At 41.9% G+C, this 27,416-nt stretch overlaps 1 protein-coding gene across 4 annotated transcripts in view; it reads right to left on the reverse strand.

Annotated features, from left to right (window-relative positions):
• The window catches only part of LOC126183439 (calpain-A), a 642,654-nt gene that overhangs the window by 64,176 nt on the left and 551,062 nt on the right, over positions 1–27,416 (reverse strand). For all 4 annotated transcript variants that reach the window (XM_049925446.1, XM_049925430.1, XM_049925454.1 and 1 more), the window contains 2 exons: positions 16,676–16,844; positions 8,255–8,436 (listed from right to left, as the gene is read on the reverse strand). In XM_049925446.1, coding sequence (XP_049781403.1) covers positions 8,255–8,436; positions 16,676–16,844 — 351 coding nt within the window. The remainder of the gene's footprint in view (positions 1–8,254; positions 8,437–16,675; positions 16,845–27,416) is intronic.

A 27,416-nucleotide genomic window follows, 5' to 3' on the forward strand; every position in this document is an offset into this window, starting at 1 on the left:
GTGTCTATGGACAAACCATGAAAATGGGCAGGGCCTGCATGTTAGTGGCAACCAAATGGCTTCAGATCGACAGGCCCCATCCATTTCAGATACCTGCAGAAACAACTTGCGGTTTTGGCCCCCTACAGAAATCCACTCGTGCGGCCAGCTATTCATGAGTCACAGACATCCTGTCAAATTGAGACTGCTGTGATCAATCCATGCAACAGACAACTTGTTCTTGAAGATGATTGCTAAACTATAGACAGGGTGGGAAAAAAAAAAAAAGCAGTCATCCTCTCAACTAAATTTTCAGCCATAGCTTTTGTCAGAAAACGAGACACACACATTAACACAGTCACTCAGACACAACTCGTGCACACACAACTACTGTCTAAGACCGCTGTGTCTACAGCCTCTGAGAATCATATCCAAACAAACCACTCCTCATGCCTCCTGTCGGCAGCTGCTAGGCTAGGGACAAGAAATGGTGGCAGCACTGACTGCAAGCTGAGGGGTGGTAGGAAGTGGAGTAGCAGTAGTAATGAGGGAGTAGGGAAGCGGCCTGCACCAAGCCAGTGACGATTTATGACACCTCAGTAATCAAACCATTTCATCTACTGAGACAAAAACGAGCTTTTTTCAGCGTTTTTTTTTTCCCTCCAAATTTCCATGATATTTCCCTCATTTTGCTGATGTGTTTGAAATTCCCTGATATTCCCTGATTTCCAGAACCTATGGCACCACTGTGGATAGATATGTACCTTGTAATACAGTTTGTGATGGGAATGACACCCCACTACATACAGTCTCCGTTAAGAAACTTCTAAAGCAGTGGTTCCTGATCCTGAATGAGATTATGTGTCACCCAATACTGGAAACAATATTTGGGATCCAATGGAACATTAGATTGTAAAAAAATTAACATTCCTATTTTCAAAGTGAAATAATTTATAATACCTAGTTAACATTTGAACACTAAACTCAGGCTTTTATTACTCTTTTCACTAAAACAAAAAATTATGAGTCAATGGGGTGTTTGGTTATGCTTATTTGTAACAATTCTTTTTTATATTTTGTTTGGCATCTGCCATGGAACACTGAAAGTAACATATCAGTTCCATTCAGATCTTCAATTGCCACCATATTCAAAAGTCATCTTTCACACCTGTAAGCCCTGGCAAATGGAAACAGTATTCTTAAGAGTTCTTCCAATAATAATAGCTGCTAAAGACAGACTATTCACTAGAATGATACCAGTTCTGTTATATGAATACCTGTTTATAATGTGTTTCTTTTGCAAGATCCAAGAAAATTTTATCTTTTCTCACTATCTGAAAATATTCCTTCATCCACTAAAACTGGTCTTTTAACTCAGACCAATTTTTCAAATCTGAGAAAAAAATGAACTACGAGAATTTATCACTGAAGGCTAATGAATTCTACCATTGGATGGGCAGTAAAGGCAATAAATACACTACCAGTTAAAAAAAGTGAAGCACCCAGAAAACATGGTTGGATGTCAGTGTAACTTCGTACATTACACACCATTGGCAGATACATAAATGGTCAGACTGCATTATCTCCGACACTCTGAATGTGCGCAAGAGTGCATTAGCGTCATTCATGTTGAGTTTTGTTAGCAGGTCTGGTAGGGTATATAAAGGGTGTGAGCAGCATCAGATGTTGATTGATCACTGTGAATAACACACAGATGCCACGTACTTGTGTGATGAAGAGTAATCAGCACCCAGTTGAATTTGAAAGACCCTCAGTGTGAGTCTGCACTTGATGACTGTTCTCCTTGTGAAACATCCAGATTTGTGGGGCATTTAGAAGTGACAGTGGCCTAATGTTGCAGTGCATCCAAATGTGAGGGTAAGCATATTTGTCACAAGGTTCCAGTCATCCGCATCTGACCACCACTAGGAAAGATTGCTGCACTGTGCACAAAGCACACTATAACTCCTTCACATCAGCACCTGCCATCTGAGAACAAGGAATGGACTCCCTGCAATTTTCCTTCATCCTGCACCATTGGTCAGTGACTAGCGGGACTAGGGGATTACCGTTCTAACCCTAGGCTGCCATTAATGCCGAAACAAAAATGGCTTCATTCTGAATATTAGCATCACTGGGAAGCAATGACTGCTGATGAATGATGTGGCACTGTATTTAACAATCCTGGTTCTGCACTACTACAGACGAAAATCACCAGCAATAATGGTAGTGACATGGAAGAGTTCCAATTCTTCAAAAGTTTTGGAAAGGCAAAGCATTGTTGCTCCTGGATTCAGTGTTTGGGGAGCCATTTGGTGCAACTTCAGGAAATTACTCATAGTGATTTAAGGATTTGTGATGGCACAACAGTACTTCATGAACATCCTACATCCTTGTTCATTACCTCTCATGCAACAGTATGATGGTGCCATTCTTCAACAGGACAATGCTCACCCACACATGGCACATGCCTTTATGAACTGTCTGCATGATGATCAGGTACTCCCATGGGCAGTAAGATCCAGATCTGCCCTGATAGAACACACGTGGGATCAGTTCAAACAACTCCAGCCCAGCTTCAGTATCTATGTTATCAAAGACCAGTTACAACAGTTGTTGGCCAGCTTAGTAGAGGATACAATGGGTTTCTAAAACCCTTCCTCACCAAATCAGTGCTTGCATACAGGCCATAATGGGTGCAATATGGTATGAATACGTGAGGTCATACTGAAAAGGTCTTTGTAAATTTAACTTTTTTTTGTTTTCATTGAAATAATGTCACATACATTCTCAACCTGTGAAGTTTCATCATCTCCTCCTCTCCTGGAGAAGAGACTTTTTTGTCAAGTAATTTAGAAGTGTAAAGCTGTTCTCTAGTGCTGTTTATGAACTAAATAAATTTTCGCAATGAAGCTTCCAAGGTGTATGAAGCAGAATGTTAAAAATAGATTTTTTTTATTAACTGTTTTGACTCATGAAAGTGAGATGTGGCCTTTTAAGATGAAGAGCATTCAAAATGCGCGCGCACACGCGCGCACACGCGCGCACATGCTACTCACCCTAGAATATTGCTCAAGTTTGTAGCAGCCATATCAAATAGGAGTAAAATACAATATTTAAAACATACATAAAAAGGCACCACAAATGGTCACAGATTTGTTAGACTCTCAAGAGAACATCACAGAGGTGCCGAAACACCTGAATTGATAGGATCTTGAAGATGAATGCTACTTGGAATCTCTGAGTATACTTCAGCCCCAGATGCATCACTCCCATAGGGATCACTGTATTTGAAGAAACCCTAAATCTTCTTCCTTGTAATGTGTTAGTATATGTTTCATTTATAGCAGGCTGGCATTTCCTTCTGCACAGCATATTTATCGATCATTAACTTATTTATAAATCATGAAGGACAATGGCAGGACATAGTTCAAGGTCATATGAGAAGAGTGGTCTTACTACTTGAGCACATTTTTGCATTGTACAGATATGAGAAAAAAACGTTGATGGTACGTTTATTGGTGAACTCCGGCATTCACTTAAACTAAGTAAAAAAACTAAGGCAATTAACTATCCAAACATGATCAAAGGGGATTAATGTTCAACAGATCAATATTTTCAGTGTATCTCACTGCACTGTACAATTCTTGAGAGAGATATTAATTCAAGAAAATCTTGTTTTCCCTGGAGCTCTGCCACCTCTATGAACTACTGATATGAGAGGAGGGGGGGGGGGGGTGTCAATGGTGCAGCAAAGGCAGCGGGCAAAATGGGGCGAAGGCAGCGGGCAAAACGGGGCGATGGGGCGAAGGGGCGCAGGGACAAAGGCACCTGAAAACGGGGCGATGGGGCGAAGGGGCGCAGGGACAAAGGCACCTGAAAACGGGGCGATGGGGCGAAGGGGCGCAGGGACAAAGGCACCTGAAAACGGGGCGATGGGGCGAAGGGGCGCAGGGACAAAGGCACCTGAAAATGGGGCGAATGGGCGCAGGGACAAAGGCACCTGAAAACGGGGCGAAGGGGCGCAGGGACAAAGGCACCTGAAAACGGGGCGAAGGGGCGCAGGGACAAAGGCACCTGAAAACGGGGCGAAGGGGCGCAGGGACAAAGGCACCTGAAAACGGGGCGATGGGGCGAAGGGGCGCAGGGACAAAGGCACCTGAAAACGGGGCGAAGGGGCGCAGGGACAAAGGCACCTGAAAACGGGGCGATGGGGCGCAGGGACAAAGGCACCTGAAAACGGGGCGATGGGGCGCAGGGACAAAGGCACCTGAAAACGGGGCGAAGGGGCGCAGGGACAAAGGCACCTGAAAACGGGGCGAAGGGGCGCAGGGACAAAGGCACCTGAAAACGGGGCGAAGGGGCGCAGGGACAAAGGCACCTGAAAACGGGGCGAAGGGGCGCAGGGACAAAGGCACCTGAAAACGGGGCGATGGGGCGAAGGGGCGCAGGGACAAAGGCACCTGAAAACGGGGCGATGGGGCGAAGGGGCGCAGGGACAAAGGCACCTGAAAACGGGGCGATGGGGCGAAGCGGCGCAGGGACAAAGGCACCTGAAAACGGGGCGATGGGGCGCAGGGACAAAGGCACCTGAAAACGGGGCGATGGGGCGCAGGGACAAAGGCACCTGAAAACGGGGCGATGGGGCGAAGGGGCGCAGGGACAAAGGCACCTGAAAACGGGGCGATGGGGCGAAGGGGCGCAGGGACAAAGGCACCTGAAAACGGGGCGATGGGGCGAAGGGGCGCAGGGACAAAGGCACCTGAAAACGGGGCGATGGGGCGAAGGGGCGCAGGGACAAAGGCACCTGAAAACGGGGCGATGGGGCGAAGGGGCGAAGGGGCGCAGGGACAAAGGCACCTGAAAACGGGGCGATGGGGCGAAGGGGCGCAGGGACAAAGGCACCTGAAAACGGGGCGATGGGGCGAAGCGGCGCAGGGACAAAGGCACCTGAAAACGGGGCGATGGGGCGAAGGGGCGCAGGGACAAAGGCACCTGAAAACGGGGCGATGGGGCGAAGGGGCGCAGGGACAAAGGCACCTGAAAACGGGGCGATGGGGCGAAGGGGCGCAGGGACAAAGGCACCTGAAAACGGGGCGATGGGGCAAAGGGGCGCAGGGACAAAGGCACCTGAAAACGGGGCGACGGGGCGAAGGGTGCCAGGGACAAGGGCACCTGAAAACGGGGCGACGGGGCGAAGGGGTGCAGGGACAAAGGCACCTGAAAACGGGGCGATGGGGCGCAGGGACAAAGGCACCTGAAAACGGGGCGATGGGGCGCAGGGACAAAGGCACCTGAAAACGGGGCGATGGGGCGCAGGGACAAAGGCACCTGAAAACGGGGCGATGGGGCGCAGGGACAAAGGCACCTGAAAACGGGGCGATGGGGCGCAGGGACAAAGGCACCTGAAAACGGGGCGATGGGGCGCAGGGACAAAGGCACCTGAAAACGGGGCGATGGGGCGCAGGGACAAAGGCACCTGAAAACGGGGCGATGGGGCGCAGGGACAAAGGCACCTGAAAACGGGGCGATGGGGCGCAGGGACAAAGGCACCTGAAAACGGGGCGATGGGGCGCAGGGACAAAGGCACCTGAAAACGGGGCGATGGGGCGCAGGGACAAAGGCACCTGAAAACGGGGCGATGGGGCGCAGGGACAAAGGCAGCTGAAAACGGGGCGATGGGGCGCAGGGACAAAGGCACCTGAAAACGGGGCGATGGGGCGCAGGGACAAAGGCACCTGAAAACGGGGCGATGGGGCGCAGGGACAAAGGCACCTGAAAACGGGGCGATGGGGCGCAGGGACAAAGGCACCTGAAAACGGGGCGATGGGGCGAAGGGGCGCAGGGACAAAGGCACCTGAAAACGGGGCGATGGGGCGAAGGGGCGAAGGGGCGCAGGGACAAAGGCACCTGAAAACGGGGCGATGGGGCGAAGGGGCGCAGGGACAAAGGCACCTGAAAACGGGGCGATGGGGCGAAGGGGCGCAGGGACAAAGGCACCTGAAAACGGGGCGATGGGGCGAAGGGGCGCAGGGACAAAGGCACCTGAAAACGGGGCGATGGGGCGAAGGGGCGAAGGGGCGCAGGGACAAAGGCACCTGAAAACGGGGCGATGGGGCGAAGGGGCGCAGGGACAAAGGCACCTGAAAACGGGGCGATGGGGCGCAGGGACAAAGGCACCTGAAAACGGGGCGACGGGACAAAGGCACCTGAAAATGGGGAGATGGGACGGATGCATCAGAAAGCGACAACCATCTTTGTAGTTAGTTTCGTAAATTTTTTTAACTATTTTGTATAAAAAATTAAAAACTTTATGTGATTTGCACATGTTCTTCAATATACTATTTCTCATTCCATTTTGATGAAACTATTTGGTAAAAAGAATTAATTCTTTCATATCTTGTACTTCAATATAATGGTTTGATAATTCACTACTTTTCCTTTCACTATTGGATATAATTAGTGGGATACTTTGAAATTAAGTAAAACACAGCATGTATTTTGCAAAGTCTGCAGCAAAAATATTTTCATAGACCAATTTAAACACAGTGGTTCTTAGATCATGAATTGCTACATATTAAATGTATCCAATACATCTAAATTGTTTTTAATCCCTTAAAGAGAGTGATACCTCATTCTAGGTTAGTAAATTTGTGACATGTTTGGAGGTTGTCTGCGACAAGGCTGATATATTATATGGAAAGCTGTTGCTACCTGCTGAGCCTTGTTGCATGCCATATCACTCCTGTGGGAAATGAAATATTGCACCTGTAGTATCATTGCAATGTGTTGTGTTTTATTATTTTTTCACCCTGATGAGAAGAGCACCTTAAAAATTCAAAATATTCTTAGCCTGATCATTATGCAGAAATATTTTCAGTTTCTTAAAGAAGACCCATATCTTCCATTTCTGAAGTGTGTGTAGACGTTGATCCAATTTGGTCAGTGAACTTCCAGTATCACAAACAGTTTCTCTTATCTTACTATCTTGCCTTGAAGTACAAGCAAAATCTATTTGTTTAATCTTATCTACTTTTACACATACCAGAGAATAAGGGAATGGTTCAGTCTTGTTCTAATCCATACTCTCACCTTCATTTTCAGGGACTTCAGATTCTGAAGATCTTTCACCTGTTATAAAAACAGATAGATTTGTTGAACGAACTGCTGTACATGGCTCAGGTATGTAAGTTCAAGATTCTGTCAGATATTTAATGCTCACCAACAGCTCTACTGAGAATCTCCAAGTTTTCTTCCTCTGTACAACCGCAATGGCACGACATTTCTTCATAGAAACAAGTCTTAACCCAACACAAAGATGGAAACCTCAACAGAAGACCACAACAGCCAACAGAGACAGGAATTCCCAACTGAGCAGACCAAGCGTGTAACAGCTACTAGAAAAACTGAGTAAAAATACAACTCTACATGGTAACAAAGCTAGGGCGATTGGGGACAGGAGTTTTGCCACAATTTAACACACAATAAGCAGTCCAAGGGTTAGTGGAGACCTCAGTCAGAAGACAGATTCTGTTAGACAACTACAAATAATGACAAAGACTGTGAAAGCAGAAGACAGTGAGACAATAACTTAGCTTTAATTTCACATGAGTAGGAGATTTTGTCCTATTTGGGAAGTATCCAGTTCAACCTGGGTTAGTAATAAGTATGATAAAGAAACATCTTCGTTTTGGTAAGAGGAAAAACAGGGGTTTTTACATATTCAATTCTAAAGAAAAATTAAAGTGGATATTTTATTACTGCACTAGTGGTAAACATTTGAAGATGGTAGGCTAGCATTCACCATTCTGTGGAACAACGAAATGAAAATACCACAAGCACTCAAAAAATTTAGTAAACCTTGAGTAACACTGAAAATAGAAACCAGAATCTTCACTTTTTAACAAAAATAACTGGTCTTAGAAGAGATGTTTAATACAAAACTAGAACAGTCATACAAAAGATAAGTTTTTCTGTCATTTCATTCTTTCCTGCAAATATGTTGCTCTGAGCCAGCTATTGCTTTTATTTTCACAGTTGTTCTGATTTTGTGTAGTCACCTTCTCGCTTTCGCTCACATTTTTATCTCTTTTTTTCCTTCATTGCCACAGTTCTCTTAAATTGTTTTCATTTACAAGTCTTACCTATTTATTAGGTATTTCTCTGGATTTTTCCATGGTCTTATTGTTTTTAATAAAGAACTTTTATTTATAAGAGGACATTTTAGTGGTAAAGGGTGAGACAAGTTGGTTCAAAAGTCATACATAGTACATACTTGTCACTCCATGGTCCATTCCACTCTGCTTCATTTCCCCATGGATTACGGAGACGTATGAGAGGAATTTTCCCTGTCATACGTGGAGTAGCTATGTCAAGATATTTAATTTTTGTTACGCTGTATGCATGGCCTTTCACCAGTCCTTCTGCAGTCTGTGCTTCTGTAATATTTGGATCTGGCTAAAACATAATATTCAATATTTGGTGACAGTTTATTTAATAATACAAAAATAATAGTTAAGAGAACACATTGATATTTTTAACTATCAGATAAAAAAATATAAATTAAAGTTCTTGCTGCTGAAAATCACACACATGCAATAAGGGCATTTCAACATTAACTGCAAAATTTATTGTAAATTTTACATGACCATATAATTTCTTTACACAGATATGACAAGCTGTCTCTAGAATACTATGTCTCTGTCACAACATTACTCCATACTGTACAGAGCTGTTGGCAATGTAAATTACTTCGACTTTATCATTCAACATGTTTGCTGCAATAGCTGTTACTACAATATTCTTCAAATGATTAAATACATATTAGATTCTAGGATTAATTTTTTGTGCCACAGTTAATGTATGCTGTTGTGAAACTAGAAGTTATCATCTCGCACAACATGCAGACTCTGGTCCAGAGAGCTCATGTCATTTCTTATCCTGGTAATAGCCCAACTGAATTTCAATATTTTGATGACAATTTCCCCAATCAGTAAATCCATCATGCATTCCAACTGCAGTAAATCTTAACTGAGAAATATAATGTAGGAAAGGAAGCACCTACCACCACAAATTATGGGAAGAGCTGTACAAAAATTGTAAACAACACACATTTGTCTCACTGGTTTACCTTAAATATGGTGATTTATTAAGCAGCACGGTTGTTTTATATGCCTAAGGACGTGCCTATACATATGCACTGTCTCATCATCAGATTTTTTGGTAATTAACTCTATGGACGCTCAAGTGACACCCATTTAGAGGGGGAGGAAAGCACATAAAAACTGGCAAAAATATCAGTGTTGTGAAATTTGAAATGGCTATGTTGTTTTACTAATACCCACAAGTTATAAGTAAAGTGTTCTTGTTAGTCTACATAAGTACTGAGAATGTTCTTCAGGTACTAGCTCAGATCATACATTCAGTCAGTCTCCAGTGCTTTCAACAATGGGTTCAAGTAATATACCTTTACCAATTTTAGGAGGTACATATAATCTTGGTGGCACCAATTTTCATATATATATAATATCATGGGAGAGACTACTGGCAGGCCAAAGGCTCAAGAAGTGTTAGCATTTCTTCATGTAACTCATTTTCACTGTTCAGGGCCCTTGAAAAGGAGGATTAATAGAGGAGATCCAAACAGTAGGAGAAACTTTCAAGGGTTTGTTTAGTAAGCATGAGATCATTACGGAAACATTCATCCAACTCAAGCAGCAAATGCTACAGGAGGGGCAAGATTTGTCACAAAGGTTTATTTATTTATTTTATTTATTTATTTATTGTTCCGTGTGACCAAATTAAGGAGAGGTCTCCATGGTCATGTAACGAGTTAATACATGAAATTATAACACGATATTAGAAACAGATAAAATGAAATATAAAAAAACATATTCGGGTGACAAGTCAAGTTTAAATAAAGAAAGTCCACAATGTAACACCGGAATTTGCTTAATTTTTTTAGCTCTTCCAGGAGCTCCTCAACAAAATAGAAGGAGTGAGCCATGAGGAAACTCTTCATTTTAGACTTTAAAGAGTTTGGGCTACTGCTAAGATTTTTGAGTACTTGTGGTAGCTTATTGAAAATGGATGCAGCAGAATACTGCACTCCTTTCTGCACAAGATTCAAGGAAGTGCATTCCACATGCAGATTGGATTTCTGCCTAGTATTAACTGCCTGCGAGGGCAATGTCAGAATTCCCAGACTATTGAATAGGGGTCGACAAGAGGTTCTCGAACTTACACCACATATAGCTCGAACAGTCCATTTTTGAGCCAAAAATACCCTTTTTGAATCAGAAGAATTACCCCAAAAAATAATACCATACGACATAAGTGTATGAAAATATGCGAAGGACACTACTTTTCATGTTGAAGTGTCACTTATTTCAGATACTGTTCTAATGGTAAATAAAGCAGCATTTAGTTTCTGAACAAGATCCTGGACATGGGATTTCCACAACAGCTTACTATCTATCCGAACGCCTAGGAACTTTAACTGCTCCGTCTCGCTTATAATATGCCCATTATGTCTGATCAAAATATCAGTTCTTGTTGAATTGTGAGTTAGAAACTGTAAAAACTGAGTCTCACTGTGATTTAGCATCAAATTATTTTCCACAAGCCATTAACTTATTTCATGAACTACATTATTTGACACTGTTTCAATATTACACACAAGATCCTTCACTATCAAGCTGGTGTCATCAGCAAACAGAAATATTTTTGAATCACCTGCAATACTAGAAGGCATATCATTTATATAAATAAGAAACAGCAGTGGCCCCAGCACCGACCCTTGGGGAATACCCCACTTAACAGTGCCCCATCGGGACTGAACACCACTACCACTCTCAATATTGCGGAGAATTACCTTCTGCTTTCTGTTCTTAAAGTAAGAGGTGAACCAATTGTAAGTTACTCCCCTTACTCCATAAAGGTCCAACTTCTGCAGTAATATTTTGTGGTCAACACAGTCAAAAGCCTTCGTTAAATCAAAGAAAACACCTAGCGTTCACAACCTTTTATTTAATCCGTCCAAAACCTCAGAGAGAAAAGAGAATATAGCATTTTCAGTTGTTAACCCATTTCTAAAACCAAACTGAACATTTGACAGCAAATTATGTGAATTTAAATGCTCTAGTAACCTTGTATATACAACCTTCTCAATAACTTTAGCAAACACCGATGGCATATAAATAGGTCTAAAATTGTCAACATTATCAATGTCTCCCTTTTTATAAAGTGGCATCACTACAGAGTACTTTAATCGGTCAGGAAACCAACCACTCCTAAAGGAAAAGTTACAGATATGACTAAGTACTGGGCTAACATACATGGAACAATACTTCAGTATTCTGCTAGATACCCCATCATATCCATGAGAGTTCTTGGTCTTTAGTGATTTAATTATTAACTCAATCTCCCTCTTGTCAGTATCATGGAGGAGCATTTCAGGTAACAGTCTCTGAACACTTTTTTCTAAGAGCGCTATATGATTCCCTGTGGGAACTAGGTTTCTATTTAGTTCATCTGCTATATTCAGAAAGTGATTATTAAATACTGTACATATATGCAACTTATCAGTAACACAGACATTCCCACTACGCACTGATTCTATATCCTCGACCTGTCTCTGCAGACCAGCCACTTCCTTTATGACCGACCATATGGTTTTAATTTTATCTTGAGACTTTGCTATTCTATCTGCATACCACATTCTTTTTGCCTTCCTAAAAACATTTTTAAGCACCTTACAATACTGTTTGTAATGGGCTGCTGCATTTAGATTTTGGCTGTTTCTAAAATTTTGATATAATTGCCACTTTGTTCTACAAGATATTCTTATCCCTCTAGTCAGCCACCCAGGCTGCCTGTTTGTGCTAGTACCCTGTTTTGAACATTGTAACGGAAAGCAACTTTCAAAGAGCACGAGAAAAGTCTTGAGGAAAGCATTATACACTCCTGGAAATTGAAATAAGAACACCGTGAATTCATTGTCCCAGGAAGGGGAAACTTTATTGACACATTCCTGGGGTCAGATACATCACATGATCACACTGACAGAACCACAGGCACATAGACACAGGCAACAGAGCATGCACAATGTCGGCACTAGTACAGTGTATATCCACCTTTCGCAGCAATGCAGGCTGCTATTCACCCATGGAGACGATCGTAGAGATGCTGGATGTAGTCCTGTGGAACGGCTTGCCATGCCATTTCCACCTGGCACCTCAGTTGGACCAGCGTTCGTGCTGGACGTGCAGACCGCGTGAGACGACGCTTCATCCAGTCCCAAACATGCTCAATGGGGGACAGATCCGGAGATCTTGCTGGCCAGGGTAGTTGACTTACACCTTCTAGAGCACGTTGGGTGGCATGGGATACATGCGGACGCGCATTGTCCTGTTGGAACAGCAAGTTCCCTTGCCGGTCTAGGAATGGTAGAATGATGGGTTCGATGACGGTTTGGATGTACCGTGCACTATTCAGTGTCCCCTCGACGATCACCAGTGGTGTACGGCCAGTGTAGGAGATCGCTCCCCACACCATGATGCCGGGTGTTGGCCCTGTGTGCCTCGGTCGTATGCAGTCCTGATTGTGGCGCTCACCTTCACGGCGCCAAACATGCATACGACCATCATTGGCACCAAGGCAGAAGCGACTCTCATCGCTGAAGACGACACGTCTCCATTTGTCCCTCCATTCACGCCTGTCGCGACACCACTGGAGGCGGGCTGCACGATGTTGGGGCGTGAGCGGAAGACGGCCTAACGGTGTGCGGGACCACAGCCCAGCTTCATGGAGATGGTTGCGAATGGTCCTCGCCGATACCCCAGGAGCAACAGTGTCCCTAATTTGCTGGGAAGTGGCGGTGCGGTCCCCTACGGCACTGCGTAGGATCCTACGGTCTTGGCGTGCATCCGTGCGTCGCTGCGGTCCGGTCCCAGGTCGACGGGCACGTGCACCTTCCGCCGACCACTGGCGACAACATCGATGTACTGTGGAGACCTCACGCCCCACGTGTTGAGCAATTCGGCGGTACGTCCACCCGGCCTCCCGCATGCCCACTATACGCCCTCGCTCAAAGTCCGTCAACTGCACATACGGTTCACGTCCACGCTGTCGCGGCATGCTACCAGTGTTAAAGACTGCGATGGAGCTCCGTATGCCACGGCAAACTGGCTGACACTGACGGCGGAAGTGCACAAATGCTGCGCAGCTAGCACCATTCGACGGCCAACACCGCGGTTCCTGGTGTGTCCGCTGTGCCGTGCGTGTGATCATTGCTTGTACAGCCCTCTCGCAGTGTCCGGAGCAAGTATGGTGGGTCTGACACACCGGTGTCAATGTGTTCTTTTTTCCATTTCCAGGAGTGTATTTATCGTCTACTGTATCAGCACTATAAACATCTTGCCACTCTTGTTCCTTGATAAGGTTTACAAAGGTCTCTACAGCAACTGGATCAGCTTTCCTAAACAGCTGATGACTATATTTAACACGTGTTGCAGCACAAAAATCTTTTAGAGTTAAAATTTGTGCATCATGATCTGAAAGGTTATTCACCTTTTTGCTAACAGAATGCCCTTCTAGTAATGAGGAATGAACAAAAATGTTGTCTATGGTTGTTCTACTGTTCCCTTGCACTCTCGTTGAAAGAATATGGTTTGCATCAGATTATATGAATAATCTTCCTTGCACAATCACTTATACAATTAATATTGAAGTCACCACATATAACTAACTTTTTGTATTTCCTATAAAGTGAACCAAGAACCTCCTCTAGCTTTAGCAAAAATGTTGTGAAATTGGAGTCTGGGGATCTACAAATAACAACAGTTAGAAGTTTAACTCCATTAAATTTAACCTCACCTGCATAACATTCAAACACCTTTTCAGTGCAGTACTTTGAAACATCAATTGACTGAAATGGGATGCAGTTTTTCACATACATGGCTACTCCCCCACACCGCAAAGAGCTCCTCAAAAAGCTGCCAGCCAACCTGTATCCTGGTAAAGGAAGCCTCTGAATTATCTCCTTTACCATTAACATTCCAAGGACTGTGCAACTTAAGTACTTCCTCCCTCAGAAATCACACAAAATGGCTATGATGGTAGAATCCCAGGAGCACTATCATTCCTTCTGTGCTCATTTGAAAATTTAATGGGAAAGTGGCAAACTGACACTGATACCCAAAGTATACTCCATGATATAGAGTCATCATCAGATAAAGTAACTTCAGGTGTACTCCACGGAAAGGTGTCGGGACCCTTGCTGTTCATATTGTATACTGACAATCTTGCAGACAATATTAACAGTAAAACCAAGCTTTTTGCAGATGAAGCAGTTATCTACAATGAAGTACTATCAGAAAGAAGCTGCATAAATATGCAGTCAGATTTTGGTCAGATTTCAACATGGTGCAGAGATTGCCAACTTAATCTACATGTTCAGAAATGTAAAAGTTTGCATTCCAAAAATGAGAAAACTTAGTATCCTATGACTGTAATATCAATAAGTCACGATTAGAATCGGTCACCATTGGAATCGGCCTGGGCGTACAAATTCCTGGGCATAACACTTTGTAGGGATATGAAATGGAATGATCAAGTAGGTTAAGTCATGAGCAAAGCAGGTGGTAGACTGATTTATTGGTAGAATACTGGGGAAGTGCAATCAGTCTACAAAGAGGAGTGCTTTCCAATCATTCATGCAACTGGTTCCAGAATATTGCTTAAGTGCTTGGGACATGTACCAGGTAAGACTAACAGTGGATATTGAACATATACAGAGAGGTGCAGTATGGTCACAGGTTTGTTTGATCTGTGGGATTGTGTCACAGAAATACTGAAGGAATTGAACTGGAAGACAGACGTAAACTATCCCAAGAAAGTCTGTTGAAGTATTAAGAACCAGCTTTAAATGATGACCCTAAGAATATACTACAAACCACCTGTGTATCACTCGCATAGGGATCATGAGGATAAGGTTAGCATAATTGCAGCACAACGCATAGATGCACTCAGTTGTTCTTCCCATGTTCCACACATGAATGGAACAGGAAGAAACCCTAGTAACTTGTACAGGGGCATGTATTCTCTACCATGCATCTCACAATGATTTGCAGAGTATAGATGTAGATCTAGATAACTCCTGCAGACATGCCAGTTGAAACAGCTGCTCTGTGTATCTTGAACCGAGTGAAGATAGATTGTACTGTGGCTAATACTTAATGTAACTAGAGTTATTACTTTACTAGTGCCTGGTTAACAGCAATGGGTACATTCTCCCTTAATCAGTCAGGATTCAGTAATTGCTAAAGATGTTCTTTACAGCAGTTTCTCAGACTCATGTGGCTAAGAGTTTTAGGTAAAGAAGAAAGTTTAAGCTGTAGTATGCCACTGAAGATGAGATCATTGAAGTTAGAATGCAGGTTCAGGACGGGCAAGGATCTGAGAGGAATTTGGTTATGTTCTTTTTGAGGTAACCATCATGACATTCAGCTTAACCTACTTAATGGAACTAAGGAAAACTTAAATCTATTTGACCTTACAGTTGTTTGAATCCAAGTAATTCTGAATGTGATTTCAGTGTGTCACCAACTGTGTCACCTCACTCATCAGAGACAGAAGTCCATCCTTAAATACAATGGGAAGTTCTCCATGACTTGGTGGACCATATACAGGGTGCCATAAATGTTTTTATAAACTTTAATGGCTGATTCCTTGCACACAGGCAAGAAAAAAGCATGTGTTCAAAAATCCTTACTATTTCTGTTATTAGTGAAAAAACAGAAAGCTGTAAGAAATGTTTAAAATACCCTCTGCTTGCCTCTTCTAGAATTTTCAAACCCTTTACAACACATGTGGACACTGTCAAATGTGTTTTGCATGCTTTCATGATACACTGCTAAAGTGTGCCTGCATTAGAAATTTCTGACGCATACACCAGTTGTTTACTGTGGTTCAGCAGATAATTCAAAGGATTGAGGATGGGAGTTGTACAGTCCATAGAATTCATCCTCCTGTACCTATACATCCATCATTGTAAAGATCATTCACTACATCTCAAACAATGTTACTTTTATGTGCCTGAGTTCCATCTTACATGAACACTGCTTGCTTCTTTGTGTATGTAAACGCCCACCCTATACCAAGTTCAGGAATGTTTTTCTTGAAAATTACATGTAAGACATTGATGGACAGCACATAGTGCTACAGAAGTCTCTCTTACAATTGCAGGGCACATTTTAACAACAAATTTCTGCTAGTGTCAAGGATGCAATGGCAGCATCAAGAGATTGACTTGTAATAACAATATCACTTGATTATCTAACAACATAAATTGTAATTGGTAGCTAGAAACTACACTAGTACTTGGTCAATTTTAAGAGGTCAATGTTAAGAAAAGAGCAAAAAGGGGCAAGGTGTGTGTATTGCAGTACCTTGTTGTAGCTCACGTAACCATTTTGAGAGCATTTAATCACAAATAGGTCAATAGGTTTTCATACTAGAATGAACTGATGTCTTACTTTTGTTACCTTAGGAGGATGGAGTGAAAGGAAATTGTGGGAGGGAGGATTGGGGTTGGCAAAGTGGGTGGAGTCTTTGAAACCTTGTACTTAGTACTTCCATGAGTATGTTAAATGAATATTTAGACTTCATAAGCAATACAAAACAAAAGAATACAAACCTCAATTGAGCATGCCATTAAAGAGCTGCGTTCATAAGCTTTCAGCATGATTTTGTACAAATTTGGTGGAGCTTCTTTCAGCTCAAACATTTCTGTAACACCACCTGTAAAATCTTCCATTGCCTCACATGTTGTTCCACCTTTAAGTGCCTCATAAGAACCATGCAACCTACAAGAAAGAAAATTGCCACATGAAAGTTTGGAACATGACAGATTTAATTACCTGTAAGTAAAAGGAACAGTTAGCTCATTAAATCTGCTGATAAAAGGTGAATTGAGGTCTCACAAGCACAGACTCTGAATAAAAACTCTAGTTTATGATTGCTCCCATGCCCTAATATCAGAAGTTAACATTTAGCTGCAAGACCTATGTTGTCATTCTAGTTATGGGGCCTTTTTAGAAAATTATGCAGATAACATTGCCCACTTATGTGGACCTAGTAAGACCAAATATAAGGATCACAAACTAACATACAGCTAATGTTTAGATTTGAATGACAGGACAGTGAATGATCACTGTATACTATTTCCTGTCCCACTAAAACTGTTTAATTTTTATCATTTACAGTTGCTTAGTATCTACTGCTAGGCTCCAAACTCTACCTTGGGTCTGTACCCAGTTCCTATAAGCCAGTTGCTATAAAAGACCACAGAAGCATAACTGAGATAATATCCTATTCAAGCTGTGTTGCATTAGAATCTATGAAAATACAAAGATTGTGCAATGTTGCAGTTGCTCGAAGTAAAGTCTGTTTCTGCATGCATGCAAACCAATTTTTTCAAAAAGATGCAGTGATATTTTGGCACCAGGCTGTATAACGAGGCAGCTACAGTAGACATAACAGTTATCTTTTAGTGCCTCAAAAACATGACAAAATAGTTATCAAAAACTTCAGATTTTAGTAAAGAACTGTTTTGCCAGTGGCTATCTTTTGCGAGACTATCGAAGTTTTGATAGTGTTGATCACTAGTACTGTTACGTAAGGCCAATCACTATGTCATCAGGAGCCCATGCAAAATTCCTGACCAATGAGGAACATGACTAAATATATCTTATATCCTGATGAAGCCTTGGGTCAGTTGAAAGTCCCACCCATGGGACCTTTCTCACTATGAACTGGAGGGTCTGTATTCAGCAATAAATTCATAAAATAATAAAATTTTATTTTACTAATTTGCTCTACTCTTTGATTTTTGAACCGATGTCTGACCACCGTAATAAACATTAGTTGAGACACAAAAGCTAATGTCACAGTCTTTTACTATCTCCTTTCACAAAGAAAAGCCTCATCTAGTACTAGCACCAACAGTCAGTCTTTCCTTCCCATCTGGTACAGTACGTCTCTCCTGACCCACGGTTCAGGGTGACTTTCCCATCATCTCTCTTCCTATCCCTTCAAACTGTTTGCCGGAAGAAAGAGCTGCTGGCTTTGAAATCTCATGCGTTTCCACATCTTTTGTGCGTTTCCTCCTGCCGCCAGTTGACAAGTAGATCCTTGTTATGTTTAGATGGGCAGTTATATGTCACCTAGGTACTGAGTTACTTCCCCATAAGAACAATGTTAATCTGCTGAGGTGGAAATTGCAGTAACACATCCCAAGACTGTGAGTGGAGGCGAGTGACGACTTTGACTCCAGGTCATTTTGAGGTGATTACTCTCACTAATCTAGGCACTGGTGGACAATCCAGTGTTTTTGTCCCAGTTATACTTTACTCAAGCAGGAAGAATATGAAAACACATCTCTACATTGCTATAGAAGATTACATAGATGATAGATTTGAATGCCCATACATCCACATTGTTTAAAATTTTGAAGCCTTATGCTGAACAACCAAAAAGTCATTCTTACGACAACTGGAAAGCAGAAAACAGTACTGGATGAGCTGCTTTATTCTAATCTAAATTCAACTGGACTGCTGTCATACTTCCAGTATATTTTCACTCTTTTGCTTGGTGGCTTACATCAACTGGTGGGGCAGTATATTAACGTATGATTTTTAAGGAATCTTAGTGAACAATATAAAGCAAACAATCCCTGTTCTGAGTATTGCAGCCTAAATACCTAATAGTGAACAACAAGTGACATTGGAACAGAACAACTAAAGAAAACTGTTGTGCCAATGTGTGAAACATAAAATGTCATTTGATGAAGTAGAATTATGACAAATTTATTCTTCAAAGATTTTAAAATAAACACAATGTTATGTCTGCGATCTATCGTTTCCAGTACTTTGACCCTTAAGTACCATGGAATGTGTCTCAGATTACTATAATTTTCTCTTTGTGTTCCATACATCCCTGAAAAGTGTAATGAACTCTTCTGCATTACCTTCCTGTTGGATGGAAAGCTGCACATGCCAGAATTCTTGCACTGTTGCTATGCTTTGTTTCTTAGTTTTGGGCCTTGAGAGGTCTCAAAAACGTACCACAGCATTTGTGCGTCAGGATTTTGTTTAATGTCAGTGTTTCTCCATGGCGGAAAAAGCTGTATGTTCTATGCAACATGTTTTATGCGAGACAGATGTGGATGTTCAAGAATGACTCAGTGAAATCTCAGATGAAGACTGACTATATCGGTTGTTGTTGTTGTGGTCTTCAGTCCTGAGACTGGTTTGATGCAGCTCTCCATGCTACTCTATCCTGTGCAAGCTTCTTCATCTCCCAGTACCTACTGCAACCTACATCCTTCTGAATCTGCTTAATGTATTCATCTCTTGGTCTCCCCCTACGATTTTTACCCTCCACGCTGCCCTCCAATACTAAATTGGTGATCCCTTGATGCCTCAGAACATGTCCTACCAGACGATCCCTTCTTCTGGTCAAGTTGTGCCACAAACTTCTCTTCTCCCAAATCCTATTCATTACTTCCTCATTAGTTATGTGATCTACCCATCTAATCTTCAGCATTCTTCTGTAGCACCACATTTCAAAAGCTTCTATTCTCTTCTTGTCCAAACTATTTACCATCCATGTTTCACTTCCATACATGGCTACACTCCATACAAATACTTTCAGAAATGACTTCCTGACACTTAAATCTATACTCGATGTTAACAAATTCCTCTTCTTCAGAAACGCTTTCCTTGCCATTGCCAGTCTACATTTTATATCCTCTCTACTTCGACCATCATCAGTTATTTTGCTCCCCAAATAGCAAAACTCCTTTACTACTTTAAGTGTCTCATTTCCTAATATTATACCCTCAGCATCACCCGACTTAATTCGACTACATTCCATTATCCGCGTTTTGCTTTTGTTGATGTTCATCTTATATCCTCCCTTCAAGACACCATCCATTCCGTTCAACTGCTCTTCCAAGTCCTTTGCTGTCTCTGACAGAATTACAATGTCATCGGTGAACCTCAAAGTTTTTACTTCTCCATGGATTTTAATACCTACTCCAAATTTTTCTTTTGTTTCCTTTACTGCTTGCTCAATATACAGATTGAATAGCATTGGGGAGAGGCTACAACCCTGTCTTACTCCCTTCCCAACCACTGCTTCCCTTTCATGTCCCTCTACTCTTATAACTGCCATCTGGTTTCTGTACAAATTGTAAATAGCTTTTCGCTCCATGTATTTTACCCCTGCCACCTTTAGAATTTGAAAGAGAGTATTCCAGTCAACATTGTCAAAAGCTTTCTCTAAGTCTACAAATGCTAGAAACGTAGGTTTGCCTTTCCTTAATCTTTCTTCTAAGATAAGTCGTAAGGTCAGTATTGCCTCACGTGTTCCAGTATTTCTACGGAATCCAAACTGATCTTCCCCGAGGTCGGCTTCCACTAGTTTTTCCATTCATCTGTAAAGAATTCGTGTTAGTATTTTGCAGCTGTGGCTTATTAAACTGATTGTTCGGTAATTTTCACATCTGTCAACACCTGCTTTCTTTGGGATTGGAATTATTATATTCTTCTTGAAGTCTGAGGGTATTTTGCCCATCTCATACATCTAGCTCACCAGATGGTAGAGTTTTGTGAGGATTGGCTCTCGCAAGGCCGTCAGTAGTTCCAATGGAATGTTGTCTACTCCGGGGGCCTTGTTTCGACTCAGGTCTCTCAGTGCTCTGTCAAACTCTTCATGCAGTATCTTATCTCCCATTTCATCTTCATCTACATCCTCTTCCATTTCCATAATATTGTCCTCAAGTACATCGCCCTTGTATAGACCCTCTATATACTCCTTCCACCTTTCTGCTTTCCCTTCTTTGCTTAGAACTGGGTTTCCATCTGAGCTCTTGATGTTCATACAAGTGGTTCTCTTATCTCCCAAGGTCTAATTTTCCTGTAGGCAGTATCTATCTTACCCCTAGTGAGATAAGCCTCTACATCCTTACATTTGTCCTCTAGCCATCCCTGCTTAGCCATTTTGCACTTCCTGTCGATCTCATTTTTGAGACGTTTGTATTCCTTTTTGCCTGCTTCATTTACTGCATTTTTATATTTTCTCCTTTCATCAATTAAATTCAATATTTCTTCAGTTACCCAAGGATTTCTACTAGCCCTCGTCTTTTTACCTACTTGATCCTCTGCTGCCTTCACTAATTCATCCCTCAAAGCTACCCATTCTTCTTTACTGTATTTCTTTCCCCCATTCCTGTCAATTGTTCCCTGAAACTCTGTACAACCTCTGGTTCTTTCAGTTTATCCAGGTCCCATCTCCTTAAATTCCCACCTTTTTGCAGTTTCTTCAGTTTTAATCTACAGGTCATAACCAATAGATTGTGGTCAGAGTCCACATCTGCCCCTGGAAATGTCTTACAATTTAAAACCTGGTTCCTAAATCTCTGTCTTACCATTATATAATCTATCTGATACCTTTTAGTATCTCCAGGGTTCTTCCATGTATACAACCTTCTATCATGATTCTTAAACCAAGTGTTAGCTACGATTAAGTTGTGCTCTGTACAAAATTCTATCAGGCGGCTTCCTCTCATTTCTTAGCCCCAATCCATTTTCACCTACTACGTTTCCTTCTCTCCCTTTTCCTACACTCGAATTCCAGTCACCCATGACTATTAAATTTTCGTCTCCCTTCACTATCTGAATAATTTCTTTTATTTCATCATACATTTCTTCAATTTCTTCATCATCTGCAGAGCTAGTTGGCATATAAACTTGTACTACTGTAGTAGGTGTGGGCTTCGTATCTATCTTGGCCACAATAATGCGTTCACTATGCTGTTTGTAGTAGCTTACCCACATTCCTATTTTCCTATTCATTACTAAACCTACTCCTGCATTACCCCTATTTGACTTTGTGTTTATAACCCTGTAGTCACCTGACCAGAAGTCTTGTTCCTCCTGCCACCGAACTTCACTAATTCCCACTATATCTAACTTTAACCTATCCATTTCCCTTTTTAAATTTTCTAACCTACCTGCCTGATTAAGGGATCTGACATTCCATGCTCCGATCCGTAGAACGCCAGTTTTCTTTCTCCTGATAACGACATCCTCTTGAGTAGTCCCCGCCCGGAGATCCGAATGGGGGACTATTTTACCTCCGGAATATTTTACCCAAGAGGACGTCATCATCATTTAATCATACAGTAAAGCTGTATGCCCTCGGGAAAAATTACGGCCGTAGTTTCCCCTTGCTTTCAGCCGTTCGCAGTACCAGCACAGCAAGGCCGTTTTGGTTATTGTTACAAGGCCAGATCAGTCAATCATCCAGACTGTTGCCCTTGCAACTACTGAAAAGGCTGCTGCCCCTCTTCAGGAACCACACGTTTGTCTGGTCTCTCAACAGATACCCCTCCGTTGTGGTTGTACCTACGGTACGGCTATCTGTATCGCTGAGGCACGCAAGCCTCCCCACCAACGGCAAGGTCCATGGTTCATGGGGGGGACTATATCGGTAATGACCCTGATTTCAAGATTTCAGTGACTGAGACCCTGAGCCGTGAAGCTTCCCCCAACCCAACCCAACCTGCCATTCCCTTCAAAATTGCTTACATTAAAATATGGCAATTATTAGTTGTAATCAGAATGATATAAAATTTTGTCTATTGAACACTTACAATGACAGCTAGATTGCGAAGTTTTGCAGCAGTGAGCAGTGACACTTTATCTACAAGTTGCAATGTTGAGCTGAGCTTTGGCTCTCTGTTTGTTACTGGTAAATGTCAATACACTTCATGTCAACTGTCTTGTGTTTATGACTGCTGCCAACCCTAGTGATCTAAACACTGTAGGACTATAGTTGTGTGGCACACTCTTGTGTGTGGCAAGTGAAAAATAAATAGCATAACAAGTGTGTTTCAACATGAACAACTCCATGATATGCTTTCACACAACCTTTTTACTCCCCCGTGTAATTTATATCACAGCTGCTGACTATCTGCAGGCAAGTATGCCATAAGTGACACCAATGTATAGTAGACAGATAAGGTTCTCACCCTTACAACCCTCCTCTACATGGGGACAAAATTCTCCTTTCTACTTTTGCCACATCCCATACTCCACTGATGTCGAAGCTTAACTTAGCACTAACAACTTAAATCAATTTCTGTCAATATCTATGGAGTATCGCATCAGATCACAAAAACTTGAAATGGAAGAAACATTACTTAAACAAGACAATGCTTACCAAATTCAACTCTTACAATGCTTTAGACATTAGAGTGTCCCGCAGTTTAATTTGTAGTGATGTAACAACAGCACACCCATAGGCATCAGCAAGTGAATGCAATAGTGGGTGCTTGCCAACAGCTAGGAGAAGACCTTTGCAAGGATCAATTAAATCATTTTTCCAGAGTAAAGTAGTAAAACTGGAATCACCCAAAGAAGACATTAATGAAGGTGGTGAAGATATGTCAGAAATACAGGAAGTCGGCTCTAGTTTCTCTTCATGTTCTCCGTCTGCACATTCAGTACAGAAGATAGGTAAGACCGTGTCAGTGTTTCCCTACTTTCAACTCCAACTGCAAAAAAATGACACTGCTTCATTTATTGACAGAAGCAACTTAAAGTGATACTGACAGGCTTGAAATATTAGGCAATATATGAATAACTATGCTGAGAAAGAACCATTTGAAATTGACTGTTGCATAACATGCAGTTTACAGGCACCAAATGCTCATGATTTATAGAGCAATTTAAATGATCGACAATAAGCATTAGAGATGGACCAACTCACTCAACTTTGGGAACCAATTCACTGGTGAGCATTCATTTTTTGGAAACAAGTTTTTACTTTTTCACTGTTATCTAATTGTTTGCTATGCAGATATCAGATAAAATGAAAAAGTATCAAATATGCCCAAATATTACTTCTGCCTGATAAATTTGTTTATTTTCTTATGCAGATAGGTCGTTTACTTCAATTTCCTTAGCTGAATGTGTTCTCTAAGAATGCATCATATTAGTCAGGTGATGTAATGGCCAATAAGAAACACATCAGGCACAGAGAGCCAGGGCAAGCTGAAAAAAAAGTACAAATTATGGAATCTGTTTACAACCCAGTGCGGACAAACACAATCATCATTAAATTTTGAGGGAGACTCACAGTTTTAGCAAGTACAACTCTCTGTTTTTAGCTCGTTTACAGAAAATTACACACGTGTGTTGGTGTTACATGCATGAAATAAACTGGAAGTAAACTGCAATCTGTCACCCCAGTACTGATAGTTTCGTTTTACAATTTGTGGGTGTGTGAATTAACTACTGTATGCATCAAAATGTCAGACAGTGCAGGAAGTGAAGATTTATTTGTAAAAATTAATGACTTCCAACACAACACAAGCTGAGAAACTGCATACTACACTTAGAAGATTAGTATTAGCAATGGCGGCAACAATATAAATATTCTGGACGTCATTGAAACTTAGCTAATGAAAAGAAGCAAGACATCTTTTTCCAAATCTTGATGACATAACATACATCACTGCTTTGCAGACTTTCATGTTCAAAAAAGGTAACCAGGTTTGGTAAGTCAGCTGTTGAAAAGATTCCCCCCCCCCCCCTCCACCCTCCTCTCCCAAGCTTAATGATTCATGGAATCAATCATCAGTTACTTGAAAAAGAACACCTGAGTGAGTACAAGCAACCATTAATGGATGAGAGTGAAACAAATCTGAAAATCAACAAAGCAGTAAATTATATGTACTTAATAAGTTTTAGACACAGAGGTATTTTAAAATAAAAGGAATATCTGCTACTAGTTCAATGCTGATAATTCTGTGCACATTTCAGTCTTTTAACTTACAATAGAAAAGGGCAGGAAACAGTTGTCTATGGAACATGCACTGGGTGTCTTTTCTGTTGAAGTCATTACTTTGTAACAACAGCATAAAATTTGACCTCTTTTAGAAGTACATGTGTTTTGATTGAAACATTCTGGAAAAGATCTCTTGCATTAAAAATGCAGACAGAATATATGAGATGATTACATTGATACTTTTCAAATTAACAGTGAATTATCTTCTCCGAGAACCATCTATACAGTACCTTTCTGTGCTCCAAAGAGATCGATTATGCAAGACAGATGGTGAAAAACCATTTATGTATTGAAAAAAAAAAGTATGTTCCTTGATGAAATCGAATTGCAACCACAAGAACAGACTAAAATTTGTTATTCTGTGAAGATTTCTGTCTCTTGTTCTGTTACCTTAATCTTCTGAATCAAAGTCCTCAGATTGGTTTGATGCAGCTCTCCATGCTACTCTATCCGTGCAAGCTTCTTCATCTCCCAGTAACTACTGCAGTCTACATCCTTCTGAATCTGCTTAGTGTATTCATCTCTTGGTCTCCCTCCATGCTGCCCTCCAATACTAGTTGGTGATCCCTCGATGTCTCAGAACATGTCCTACCAACCAACCCCTTCTTCTAGTCAAGTTGTGCCACAAGCTCCTCTTCTCCCCAGTTCTATTCAATACCTCCTTATTAGTTATGTGACCTACCCATCTAATCTTCAGCATTCTTCTCTAGCACCACATTTCGAAAGTTTCTATTCTCTTCTTGTCTAAACTATTTATCGTCCAAGTTTCGCTTCCATACATGGCTAGACTCCATACAAATACTTTCAGAAATGACTTCCTGACATTTAAATCAATACTCGATGTTAACAAATTTCTCTTCTTCAGAAATGCTTTCCTTGCCATTGCCAGTCTACATTTTATATCCTCTTTACTTCGACCATCATCAGTTATTTTGCTCCCCAAATAGCAAAACTCCTTTACTAGTTTAAGTGTCTCATTACCTAATCTAATTCCCTCAGCATCACCCGACTTAATTCGACTACATTCCATTATCCTCGTTTTGCTTTTGTTGATGTTCATCTTATTCCCCTCCTTTCAAGTCACTGTCCATTCCATTCAACTGCTCTTCCAAGTCCTTTACTGTGTCTGACAGAATTACAATGTCTTCAGTACACCTCAAAGTTTTTATTCCTTCTCCATGGATTTTAATACCTACTCCAAACTTTTTTTTTTGTTTCCTTTATTGCTTGCTCAATATACAGATTGAATAACATTGTTGACTAATAAAGAAGCACAAAGTAAACACTGCCATGTGGTCATGGTCTCTTTTATGGTTCACAGTTTATTTGGAGATGCTATTGCACATCAATCCGCATTCCAACCCTCCAACAATGGTCAACAGAGTCAACCAAAGGTTCCCCCATCTCCAAAGTCTGTCCTGGTAGCCAACTTGGCCATCCAGTCATTATGTTCATTCTCTGGGATTCCAATGGGACCAGGTCTCCATACATGATCAATCAACAGGCATGGTGGAGATCATACAGGAGGTCCTCAATAGCCACAGCCATTGGGTGTCAAGGGTAGCAATGGTCAACAGCGTAAAGACAACTAAACTAGCCACTTCCAATTAAGAACAACTCATCAGTGTAAGAACAAATGCCACCAACTTTGCAGTGAATACACAGCATCCATTCAGCAAGGAGCGTACTTCACTGCAACCTGCATGTGTGCAGGCAAAACCTGTTCATCCCCTGACCACAGAGCCATCAGTGTATACCATGTCTGATCCTGGAGATGTGTCAAGACAGTCAAGGAACAAGTGGCAAAAAACTACAGGGTCCAGTGAGTCTTTAGATGCAAAAGAGGTAAAGGCAGATCTGAGAAAGATCCCAGGATGGGGTACACCCTATGGTGCCACACACGATTTCTCCCTGATAGGAGGTGACAGTGGGGTATGATGGAGTTCAGGGCAGAGGCTCTGTAAGATAACTGCAGACCTTAGCCTCTGTTGTGGGAGCTAGATCCCCTACCAGGAAAAAGAATACAGTAGTTTGGATGCCCAGGGGAGCAGTGAATGTATACTGCCTAGATGAACAGCAGTAGTTCACACCTAATCCATATGGGAGGATGCCAGCCTCCATGATGGTCTGAAAGGCGCCTGTCACAAGGCAGACCCCACAGTTATGTATCAGATTTAGCATCCCAAATTCTGAAGCCATTGCCGAGCCATACATCATGCTTCCGTAATAATTACACAATAGAATCAGAGCTCCGTAGCGCCGCAAAAGTGTTCAGTGGTCAGCACCCGGCTAGAGTTACTGGCAAGGGGAGGCCACGACATTGGGATCATGGATTTGCTTCAAACTTTGTAAATCTTCAGTAGACCATTAGAACAACATAACGTGCAAATTGTGAGATGCACTACTCTGGGAATTTTGAGAAAATCACAAAAGAGGTTTCACACATCTATTATGTAGCTGATCTGTCTATGTAAAGGTGTCGGTCATGAGAAGTCAATGTGCTCAAGCGGTTAGTGTGTGCT

This window comes from Schistocerca cancellata, chromosome 1 (assembly GCF_023864275.1).
Source record: "Schistocerca cancellata isolate TAMUIC-IGC-003103 chromosome 1, iqSchCanc2.1, whole genome shotgun sequence".
Taxonomy (NCBI): domain Eukaryota; kingdom Metazoa; phylum Arthropoda; class Insecta; order Orthoptera; family Acrididae; genus Schistocerca; species Schistocerca cancellata.